The sequence below is a fragment of the Taurulus bubalis genome (assembly GCF_910589615.1).
Source record: "Taurulus bubalis genome assembly, chromosome: 15".
NCBI classification, from domain to species: Eukaryota; Metazoa; Chordata; class Actinopteri; order Perciformes; family Cottidae; genus Taurulus; species Taurulus bubalis.
The window spans coordinates 3,384,475-3,396,457 of record NC_136603.1 but is presented as its reverse complement, the minus strand read 5'-3'; the positions used below and the strand labels follow the sequence as shown (position 1 = coordinate 3,396,457).

Here is an 11,983-nt window from a genome sequence, read left to right as displayed (position 1 = left end):
GGGGCCAGGGGCGGAAGAACTTCTCTGATTTTATACTCAAGTAGAAGTACACAAGTACACAAGTACAGTCAGTTATACTCCTTCACTGGTGGTGGAAGAAGTTCTTAGACCTTTAAGTAAAAGCAGAAATACTTCAGTGTATAAATACTCTGTTACAAGTTAAAATCCTGCATTAAAAATCTTACTCAAGTAAAAGTACACAAATAAAAATAAATCATAAGTACCTAAAGTAAAAGCACATTAAATGGTCCATTTCAGAATAATATAATTGGATAATAATAATTTAAAAAACATTGTTAACAATAATAATATAAACAGCATTATTATTAATTAAATTATCACCATTACTAATACTAAATATTATAATAATAAATTTATTGAAGTATTTAGATTAGATATTCCTTTATTAGTCCCACAGTGGGAGATTATAGCAGCAAAAGGGGTAAAGTGCACACAAGAGACAAAGTACAAATATAAATAATGAACAATAATAAAAACAGTTAAGAATCTACAATAACTGCATATTATATATATATACAGAGATAATACATATAACCATTATGAATGGTTGATTTACATTTTGGTTTAATAGTCCGAATCTGCAAAGTAACTAAATATATATAGTTATAAATCCATTCTAGTGGAGAAGAGAATACTCAAGTACATCAAAGTTGTACTTAAGTAACTTACTTGAGTACATTTACTCTTTAATTAAACCCGATTTAAAACGGACCTGAAAACAAAATAATTTAAGAATAGAGACCTTTAAACCTAAAAGGAGCGCCTGTGTTGAAGTGGCGCTGAAATGATGCATCATGGGAAGTGTAGTTTCAGAGCTCAAAGTCAAGACATTACATCGTCTGATGCGTTTGACTTTAAACGTCTTTTCTAAATATTTGTTACTCTTCATCACCGATTGAGACGAAGCTCCATTTTCATGAAGAAAAAAACATGTTTGTTATAAAGAGAGATAAGTTTTTCTTATATTTTGTAAAAACAATAATACAAAAAGGAACTAATCCGCTCTTATAGAATTGGGTCACGATGGTTTTTCTTTTAAAAAGTGGGAAACGTGTCACTAAATTGCCAAATGTGGATTAATCCGCCGCTGAAAATAGTCCCCGACAAAAACGCAGCATTTCTAAAACGACCAGAAACAACAAAGAAAGTCAAGAACATTTACGTTTATTCAACTTTTAAAATGCATTACACACATTACAAACATTATAAAACTAAACAAGAGGACATTATTGATGACGCTCATCTGATGGGTCAGCAGCTCTGAGGCATCTTGAGGACTTTAAGAGAACAGATTTAACACAGAATCTCAACCAAATGATGATAATGACAACGTTTAGTTTTTGTTAAACGCAAACGCTGAAAGCTTGGCGGAGGCGTCCAAAGATTTCTTCTTCTTGGCACTATTTTCATCTGCTTCCGCCTGTCCTTTTTCATCTCCTCCTCCTCCTCCTCGTTCTCCTCCTCCTTCAGCTCTCTTCCTCTTCTTCAGATCGGCTGCGTCTCCAGTTTGACCTTTTGCTCTTTCCGTCCACGACTGAACCAAAAGATACAAAAAACACAAACACACACACAAGAGGACATGAAACGCACGTTAATCACCGAACACAAACACCAAAATCATCTTGTTCTTCTGTTTCCATCCACTTCCATGACGACACACACACTCGCACACACACTCGCACACACACTCGCACACACACTCGCACACCCTATGAAATTGCATCCTGTCATGTATAATCACTGCTGACAGGCTGCTGCCTCTTTCCCCCCGCGTGGCTTTGTGTATTTATTTTCTCTCCGAGCCGAAAGACAAAAGGAAGCGCTTCCCTGCACGTAATGGAGTCGGCATCACACACACACACACACACACACACACACACACACACACACACACACACACACACACACACACACACACACACACACACACACACACACACACACACGCACACACACACGCACACACACACGCACACGCAATTATGATTGTATTGTATTTAAACAGAACAATGTAATTAAAATTAAAGTGCAACCAAACACATTTTACAGGTTTTTATATTTCATTATTGATTCTTTTAAAATTATGTATTACTTATTTTTATTTTCTCATTTAAATCATTATACGCACTTTTGTTCATAAAATATAAACAAAACCCGACAAAGAATTTGCCATCATGCGAGCATCATATTTAAATCCAATACCGGTATTTTAAGAGATAAAGAGGGGAAAAATACATGCACTGATTAATAATAGGTAGGAGAGTAGGTAAATAAAAAAAAATTAAAAAAATACATTCAAATCATAAATGGGGAAACGCGTTAAAAAGGCGAAACACTAATAAGGATAGAAAGTCTCAAAGGTGAAACATGTTGGTTCATTTAAAGGTGTGACAGGAAGTGCAGCTCGACAAAACCATTCATCGTTTCATTAGTTCACGCAAATCTTCCGTTTCTGGATCCAAAATCGTGAGGATTTACTGCTTTTCCCCGTTTTATATGAATGTGAATTAAATATCTGTAAATGTGTGACTGTTGGTCCGACAGAAACCAGCACTTTGTTAGTTTTATGGCTTATTTATTTATCTTTACCATCAGATTATTGATCATAACGCCTCCCTGCTGCTGTGGTATTGAAGATGTCCCCGCTGTGGGACTGGAGGATGTTCTCATCTTCAGTGAAGCAACACACCTGCAGACAGCATGCTGGGAAACGACCACAACCCTTTGTGTTGTTGTTGTTGTTGTTGTTGTTGTGTGTTAAAGGTTCGTTCCAGCCGATGGAAAAGAACACGCATCCTTTAAAACCAACGAAGAGAGAACCCTCGCAGCCGTCCTCCGGCTCTCGCCGTATTATCATAAGATCAATGCTTCGTGGCCTCGCGGCCGATAGCACTCGACAGGGTTACCACGGCAACAGGCCCCTCCCACATCCTCCTGCTGAGAGTCTTGATGTATGCCGGGTCAGGGACCGACACATCGACGTCTATTAGCGCGTGTGGATGAAAGGGTGAGGTGCGTCATTACCGACAGTTTATCCACCACCGGCTGACCGCTTGCTCTCAGAGTCTGGTTATTTTTTTGGGGGGAAAACCCAGAAATGATGTGACTCCAAAATCAGATGGAATTGTAAAATATCAGGATGGAAGTTCAAACGTTTGCATTTTATTTATTTTTTACAATTTTTGCAGAAAAGAGGTTTTTCGAAAAAGGATGTTTTTTGTTGTTGTTTTTTTTCTAACTTCAAGCTGCTGAGGATAAAGAGAGCTCATTGGCTGACTGGTCACACACACACACACACACCGCTCAAGTCCCGCCCCCTTTTTGGGAGAAAGAATCGCGCCAATCGTCGCAAAAACGGGGGGGTAAAGAATTTGACTTGATTTGAACTTCCGAGCTTAAAGCCAGAATGTCGTTAATATGGGTGTGGCCTAATTAGTTCCTCCGGTCGGCTGCAAAGAGCTTCAACCGGATTGACGTGAAGAAAGCGAACAGGAAACACCTGAATGTGAACACCTGCTCCGCTCCGAAGAGAAAAGGAATGAAGGAGTGTTTTCTTTCAGGTGAACTGCAGACGGAGAGGAAGATGGACTCGTACGCGTGTCTGGAAAACCCAAAACATCTCTTCTACACCTGCAATTCAGGAGAAAATATGAGCTGGTTTTCTGGGATCAGAGCGATTCTTCATGTTCGTCCTCATTTATTCTCAGAGTCCGTCTCCTGTTGTACTTTGTCATTAAAAATAAAAAATCTTCGTTCTCTTTTTTCATGATATTTTAAATATTTATTGATGCTGATAAAGCCGTTTGTTTTAAAAAGGAACCTTTTAAAGACCAATCCCCCCTGGGGGAGATTGTTATATAAAACTGTAAATCGTAGCTTGTTTTATGAAAAATATATGACCAGAAATATATGGTTTGGTACATGAAAAAATTCAAATGTCACGAATCTGCCCAAATGCAAATGTTGGAGTCCTCTCCTGAATGTTCTCTGTTCTAAACCCTCTCTAACTTTGTTCTGCTTCACTTTATCAAAGTCAACCTTTGCAGAGAGAATGTTCACATATTGAGTTATGATTTGGGTTAGAGAATGTTCACATATTGAGCTATGATTTGGGTTAGTGAATGTTCACATATTGTTATGATTTGAGTTAGTGAATGTTCACATATTGTTATGATTTGGGTTAGAGAATGTTCACATATTGAGCTATGATTTGGGTTAGAGAATGTTCACATATTGAGCTATGATCTGGGTTAGAGTTGGACCTTACAGCTGCATCATTTCAAAGAAATAATCATCCTGAAAGTGATTTTTTTTTTATAGGCGGACCTGAAACCTTTTCATTTTTTCTGTGTGTCATCTTCATTTACTCTTAACCAGTAACATATAGACTGATATTTACACATCTGAACTACATCTCACATGTGTACCTTTTATTATTACCAAAATTATTAAAACAGCCCGAGTGGGTGCAGAGATGCACCCTTTTTAGTTTGGGGATGACATTCGAGGAAAAGGCCTAAAAATAGGATGGTTTTCTATTGGTTAACGTTTGATTCCTTTTGTTCACGGACCAAAACCTTGAACGTTAATAAAATAAATGCCAATAACGTTTTGGAGCGATTCCATCGTTGCTCAGTAGATTCCAGATGGTTTTCCAGGTATTTTTTTTCCTCATTCACAAGTTTTCCTGCACCCTCTGTGGTCACATGACCCGGCGCTCTGAACCCTCGCGTCGCTCACCAGTCGCTCCTCGGCCGACAGCGTCCTGAAGCGGCCCATGGCCTCCTTGATGACGTCCGTCTCCTCCAGGCCCGGCCGCTCCGCCGCGATGCTCTTCCTGTTCTCCTCCAGCCACAGCTGGAAGCCGGTCTTCGGCCTGAGCGGACAACGACACGACCGAGTCAGTCCGCTTCGTAGCTTCCGATGAAATCACTTTTTTTTTTAAACCCCATCTTTTTACCTTTTATTTTCGGTGTCGTCTGCAGGCGAGGCTGGAGGCGAGGCTGGAGGCGGGGCTGGAGGCGGGGCTTCTGGTTGTTTCTGCTGCTCCGCGGCCGGCTGAGTGCTCTCCTGAGTCGTCTTCTTCTTCATGCTCGTCATCTGCAGCAGAGTGGACTGAGTCTGGAGAGGAGACGGGAGGAAATACGTTTAGCGAGACAAGCAAAAATAAATACAGATGCATTTGATCATCTTGAGGTCACCACATTGGTCTTCAGAAATGCATTACTACTAAAAATGATATTCATAATTACTAAACTTAAGTAGGATTGTACAAACACACGAGTACTTTTGAGTTCGGAGCCGTTAAGTTAATAAATAAAGTGCTTTTCCGGGTTGAATATTTCTTGAAATAAAATAAAAATCCGACATTTAAAACATTACAAATTAGAATGGAAATGAAAAAAAGTGTAAAAATGTGATGCAATAACATGAACCCCAAATAACCACCGACAGGATCAGAAAAATATTTCTTAAAAAAAAAAAAAAATCTCATTTAAAATCTCCCAAAATAAACCGTTTACTTAAACCAGATTCTGAAAAAATATTCCATTTTGAGTTCCTCAGAGCAACTAAGAAGCCATGATTGATTCATCCGAGACCAACGGTCACGTAAACAGGAGAAGATACAGAAATAGTTCAATATATATCTATGATAAAATAGAAATAATGTCATTATAACAGAGTTATTCTGCACTGAAGTCATGTTCTAGTTTCTAGTCATGATGGTTCTGTTTCCAGAGAGGAGCAGGGCTTTTATTTTGAAAAAAGAGAGTAAAACGCTGTGGAGCTGCTTTGAGGACCAGAAGCTGAAAAAGGGCGACGTTGTAAAGTAAAACATGGCACCTTGCTTTTGGGCCGGGGGGCCAGCGGTTTGAGGACGGGACATTTGTTTGGTTTCCCCGCCGGGCCGGCGAGCGGAGACGACTTCCTGCCGGACGCCATGTTGTCCAGGATGTTGGTCGCTCGAGGCGGAGCCGACGAAGACGAGGAAGACGAGGGCTTCCCCGAGCCGAGGACCTGCAGGAGCCTAGAGCTGATCACTCCTCCTCTGAACACCTCACTCTTTTGAATATCACAATGCCGGGAAAATATCGTCAGTTCTTACCTTGAAAGGATTTGCACGTCCGACTTTACCAACTGCAAAAAAATAAAAAAATGAAGGGTGTCAACGGGAAGAAACGCCATATTATTTATTTATATATATATATATATATATATATATATATATATATATATATATATATATATATATACATATACATACATACACACACACATACATACACACTTTACTCACTCGGCGTCAGAGAAGGGATCACAGGAGAACCTTCTTTCGGATTCACGTCTGCAGAACGTTTTCTGGTTTCCGCTTCTTCCTCCACCGTCTCATCCTCCTCTTCCTCCCTGAGCTCTTCTACTTGCTCCTCCTCTTCCTCCTGGTTACGTCTGTTGCTGTGACGTCTTCCCGCGACCTCATACCTGTCCGAGTAAGAACCTCGTGAGGGCCGCCTGCCGGCGGAGGGCTCTGGCTCCTCCTCCTCTGGCTCCTCCTCCTGGGCCTGGTTGGACTTCTCCAGGGCGATGTCGCTGAGCCGCTGGGCGAGCGCCATGCGGCGGGAGCGCGCCGCGTAGCGGACGGCCAGCGCCACCACGTTGTGAGGCATGAGCTCCGCCAGCTCCACGCAGCGGAACTCCCTCTCCAGCTTACAGGACAGCTGGACAACAACAACGACGACGATGAACACAAACGGCAGCCACTAAACATTTTTTATTTTTATATATATATATATATATATATATATATATATATATATATATATATATTAAATTATGTTTATTATTGTTATTAATTATTTGGTTGTAAAATATATTATAATGCTATAGTATAAATATGATATTTTATTTACATTATACCATAATGTATATTTTGAATTAAATATATATATATATATATATATATATATATATATATATATATATATATATAAAAAAATAATTTAAAAAAAAAGACAAACAAGCACTACGCGCTCTGTCCGATCAGGCCCTTAATCAGTGATGATGATAATAATAAAATCAGTTCTCAGACTCACGGCGAACATCTTCATGAGCAGCTCCTGCTGCTCCTTCTGGGACCGAGTCTGTTCCTCCTCATCCACCTCGTAGCCGCTGGCCGACAGGAAGCTGAAGTGGTTGTGGAAGAGGACCGAGCGCCAGAACTGCTCCTGGAGGAGGAGAGGAGGAGGAGAGGAGAGGAGGAGAGAGGAGAGGAGGAGAGAGGAGGAGAGGAGAGGAGGAGAGGAGGAGAGAGGAGGAGAGGAGAGGAGAAGAGAGGAGGAGAGAGGAGGAGAGGAGAGGAGAAGAGAGGAGAGAGGAGAGAGGAGAAGAGAGAGGAGGACGCAGACTGAGTGCTTCTGGTTTACAGGATTTTTTGAGCATTTTAACTGGTGCAGGTTTGTATCACTTTCTAGCAAAAAATATTTTACACCTTACATATATCTAGGTAATTATTAAGCAGCTTTTTAAGAAGCTCCAGGTCGTCTCGTTTACTCTAATTGGGGCAGATGTTTTACCTCCATCAGTCCTTTCTCTGTAGAGGTCTGACACAGAGGCAGCTTGAAGGGCAGGATGGCCACCGCCGGCCTGGGCAGCGTGGGAGGATACCTGGAGCCTTTACAAGGAATACACCTGAGGACAGGAGCAGGAAAACAAAGCTCTAAAACATAGAAACCTCTACAGTCCACCTCTGTAGACTCCTCTGGTTGTATAGAAGTCTATACTTCATGTGTTAAAGCTGCATTCTCTCTCCTGACCACCAGGGGGCGACTCCTCTGGTTGTATAGAAGTCTGGAGGACCCTGCCCGTTAACCCAGAACATTGGGCTGGCGGAGAGAGAGCTCACCTGAGCTGCTGAGGGTTCTCGTGGATCCCGACCACCCAGTAGTGGTCGGATTTGCTTTTGCAGGTTTCTCTGGTGTTGCACACTGGTGTCCAAGTGTTGCCAAGGGAACGGTTCAGCATCCGGACCACCCCGTCCGAATCCACATAGCACGGGGTCCCTGAAAGAGAACCATGGGGCCGCCATCTTACAAAACCACCCAAAAATATTTTGTATCCGCTGCTCTCATAAACAAAACACGTTTCCAGGAGAATAACGAGCACATCTCGTCTCCAGACTGACCCTCGGCGGTGAACCCGAGCCAGGACAGGTGGGACCGGTGGGACAGCGGGAGCGGCTCGCCGCTGATCAGCTGCTTCTGCCGCCGACCGAGCTGCAGCAGCTGGACCCCCAGAGCCTGATCCCCGTCGAACCCCGCAGCTGAAGACGGAGACACAAGCGGCAACGTGAGAGGTTTGTGAGCAACGCTTTGATTGATGAAGTCTGCAGCGTCTGCAGAGTGTGTGTGTGTGTGTGTCCGTCCTACCCCGGTGGTAGACGATGAGCAGCTGCTCTCCGTGTCCCACCATGCAGACCACGTTCCCCGGCAGGCTGAATATTTCTCTCTGGACTCCCCCGACGGAGAAGAGCCGGAGCATCAGCGCGCTGGTGGCGACCGCCGCCCAGCGGCGCCCGAGGCACAGCGCCCGCACGTCCTCGCCCGGCGGCAGGTCCACCATCCACTCCTTGTTGGTGTCCCAGGACGAGAAGTGGAGGCACTGAAGCTTGCTGAGGACGGAGAGGAGGAGCGCGGTGAGGAGGGAAGACTTTCCTGCGGACGGGACATCCGGAACGGGACGGAGGAGAGATTACCTGGCGAGCTCGTCCGTGCTGGGACAGGCCAGCAGCACGGCCTCCTGGGAAAGATCCGCCATGGTGTGACCCAGCGAGTTGGTGAGGTGCATGGCGTGGTGCACGGCGGTGTCGTGGAACTCCACGTCGACGGCGTTGTCCTGCTCGTCGTTGTAGCCTCGGACGATTCCCACCGAGTTCCACATCTGAGGAGCAAGGAGTTGGTTATTTATTCATTCATTCATTCATTCATTCATTCATTTATGGGGTCGGACGGGAACGTTCACGTCAAAGCAGACGCAAAGGAGGGAAATAGCAGTTCAACTTCTGGAGCGCTGCATGTCATGTGACGAGAAACAAGGCCTTGAAATAACCATTTTAAAATTCCATGAACCCTGATGATTGAAGTGAAATATTTCTTTCTTTCTTTAAAACACACAAATGACAACATTTATCTTCCCAATGACCGACCATGAAGCGGTGTGTGAGGTGAGCCGGGGTGGAGCCCGGCTGGAAGGCCTTCTGGGGGGCCGTCGGCAGGGGCCCCTCGTAGACGGGCCGAAGGGGCGGCGGCGGAGCGGCGGCCGGCTCGACGGCGCCGCCGCCGTCCCCGAATGCGCCGAGACCGAGCTTCAGCGACCCGGCGTCTGAAGGAAAGACACGTTAATAGAAGATTTTAATAGTTAGAAAACTCCAAAAAACGTTAAATCCAGATTCTGCTTTTTTCTTCTTCAATTATGAGAATCTGTTAATTTGTAAATGTATGAAAAAAAAAATACTCACCCAGCGAGTTCTCGTCGTCCAGGATCGCCCCTCGGTTCCTCGCCCGCCCCGGCAAGAGGAAGTCGTCTTCGTCATCGTCATCGTCGGGTTTCTTCACCGGCGAGTTGCCGTCGCTCAGCCCTTCGTCCATCAGCCGGTCGTCGTCGTCGTCAAACAGGTCGTCGAAGTCTTTTGCTGTTTTTTTTTCCGTCGGCCGCTGAAAAAAGGAATAGTAGGCTCAGCATGTTATAGAGCAGTAATAGCAGACTCAGTGTGTGTTATAGAGTAGTAATAGCAGGCTCAGCGAGTGTTATAGAGTAGTAATAGCAGGCTCAGCGAGTGTTATAGAGCAGTAATAGCAGACTCAGCGTGTGTTATAGAGTAGTAATAGCAGGCTCAGCGAGTGTTATAGAGCAGTAATAGCAGACTCAGCGTGTGTTATAGAGTAGTAATAGCAGGCTCAGCGAGTGTTATAGAGCAGTAATAGCAGACTCAGCGTGTGTTATAGAGTAGTAATAGTCGGCTCAGTGTGTGTTATAAAGTAGTAATAGCAGGCTCAGTGTGTGTTATAAAGTAGTAATAGCAGGCTCAGTGTGTGTTATAAAGTAGTAATAGTAGGCTCAGTGTGTTATAGAGCAGTAATAGTAGTCTCAGCGTGTGTTATAGAGCAGTAATAGCAGGCTCAGCGTGTGTTATAGAGCAGTAATATCAGGCTCAGTGTGTTATAGAGCAGTAATAGCAGGCTCAGTGTGTTATAGAGCAGTAATAGCAGGCTCAGCGAGTGTTAAAGAGTAGTAATAGCAGGCTCAGTGTGTTATAGAGCAGTAATAGCAGGCTCAGCGAGTGTTATAGAGCAGTAATAGTCGGCTCAGCGAGTGTTATAGAGTAGTAATAACCACATGAACAGGTTTAGGGAACGGTACCGTGGTGCTGGAGGAGTGGGAGGAGCCGAGTCCGTCCAGCAGCCCCAGGCAGCCCTCGATGTCGGTGTAGGCCAGCTGGCTGCCCGCCGGGCTCCAGGCCAGGCCGCACACCGTGAAGCCCTTCTCGTGCTTCTGCCTGCAGCCGAGAGACCAGACAACAATCCGTCAGCCGCGGAGGACCCTGAACGCCTCGCCGACGGGACGCTTTGAGCGTTTTTCAAAAAAGCTCACAACTGTCCGATCGCTACCTTTCCACGCAGAGCTCGCTGCTCACGTCCCACACCGTCAGTGAGCCTCCAACGCCGCCAGCCGCCAGGAACCGACCACACGGGGACCAGGCTACCACGTTGACGAGCTGCAGAGACCGGGGGAGGGGGGGGGTCGTGAATTAGCACGGTAGCTAGCTAGCTAGCTAGCCTCTAAACATACATAAACGTAACAACTTGGTGCTTCGTCCACACGCTCATTGCCGTCAACGGAGGAGTGACAACTTTGTTCGGCTAATGTTCTGTAACCAGTGTAGCATTAAAGCACGGTGGCATTAACACGCTAGATAAGTAGCCAGCTAGCTAATTCCACCATGCTACCATGCTACACTAATTACAGAACAATAAGCCCAACAGAGGGGCATTTCTTCATCTCTCTAATGGTTTAGCCTCGACTGAGGAGGTTAGCATAAGGCTAAGTCCTTTTGATGTGTAACTTTAGCCGCGTACCCTGAGGTACAGCTAACACCGTGACTTAGTCATGGCGTTGGCTTTAAAAGCATCTACAGGAAACACGGACTTGAATCGAATAGATCGACACCCGATCCAGCCATTTGAGTCAGTTTGCTTTCCTATTATTCATAAATTGATGCAAAAAAGGCTGAAATTGGTGCACCAAAAAAAGCGTTCGGTGCTTAAGTTTCCTGGCCAAGGAACCCTCAAACGCCCCTCTACACCCTTGGCCTCTGGTCACGGTTTGGTTCAGGCGCATTATACGAGCTCACCAGTGTCTTCTGGACAATTTCACGACATATTCGGATTGGTTGGTTTCATATTCATCATCATCATCATCATCATCATCATCTTCTTCTTGGACTGGCAATTTCGCCACAATTTGACTTTGCGTGTCAAGTGGGCTTAAATAATACCGACTTGCCCTGAACATGTGCACCTGGACCCCCACCTACCTGTGTCAGGTCGTCGGACAGCGTGCTCACATGATCCCAGGACCCTCGCTCGTACAGGTGCACCTTCGTCTCGACAGGAACCGCTAAAAACTGAGCGCGCACACACACACACACACACACACACACACACACAGACATTTTGACACAGATTAGATCATAAATATCTGTTAACCAGCACCGTGGTTGGCGTTGAGGACGCGCTGCAGGACGCAGCTTCAGAGGAGGCGCGTCACGGACCTTCGCCGCCGCCGGCTGCCATGCCAGCCGACACAGAGACGCCGCGCTGCTGACGTCGTTGGTCTTCTGCAGCAGAGGCCAGCCGATCAGCTGAGACTGAACGGACACAAAGCAGATGAGCGTCCGACACACTGGACT

General features: G+C 45.0%; 1 protein-coding gene across 1 annotated transcript in view; it reads right to left on the bottom strand.

Annotated features, from left to right (window-relative positions):
- Positions 1-1,224: 1,224 nt before the first annotated feature.
- Positions 1,225-11,983, bottom strand: part of wdhd1 (WD repeat and HMG-box DNA binding protein 1) — a 14,761-nt gene continuing 4,002 nt past the window's right edge. The window contains exons 7-24 of the mRNA XM_079230331.1: positions 11,846-11,941; positions 11,609-11,698; positions 10,683-10,789; positions 10,435-10,570; positions 9,533-9,728; positions 9,221-9,396; positions 8,771-8,955; positions 8,445-8,686; positions 8,201-8,338; positions 7,922-8,078; positions 7,593-7,707; positions 7,113-7,244; positions 6,320-6,737; positions 6,128-6,159; positions 5,866-6,039; positions 4,982-5,142; positions 4,762-4,897; positions 1,225-1,555 (exon numbers count right to left, since the gene is read on the bottom strand). Of these exons, the coding sequence (XP_079086457.1) occupies positions 1,355-1,555; positions 4,762-4,897; positions 4,982-5,142; positions 5,866-6,039; positions 6,128-6,159; positions 6,320-6,737; positions 7,113-7,244; positions 7,593-7,707; positions 7,922-8,078; positions 8,201-8,338; positions 8,445-8,686; positions 8,771-8,955; positions 9,221-9,396; positions 9,533-9,728; positions 10,435-10,570; positions 10,683-10,789; positions 11,609-11,698; positions 11,846-11,941 (2,892 nt within the window). The 3' untranslated portion in view covers positions 1,225-1,354. The remainder of the gene's footprint in view (positions 1,556-4,761; positions 4,898-4,981; positions 5,143-5,865; positions 6,040-6,127; positions 6,160-6,319; positions 6,738-7,112; positions 7,245-7,592; positions 7,708-7,921; positions 8,079-8,200; positions 8,339-8,444; positions 8,687-8,770; positions 8,956-9,220; positions 9,397-9,532; positions 9,729-10,434; positions 10,571-10,682; positions 10,790-11,608; positions 11,699-11,845; positions 11,942-11,983) is intronic.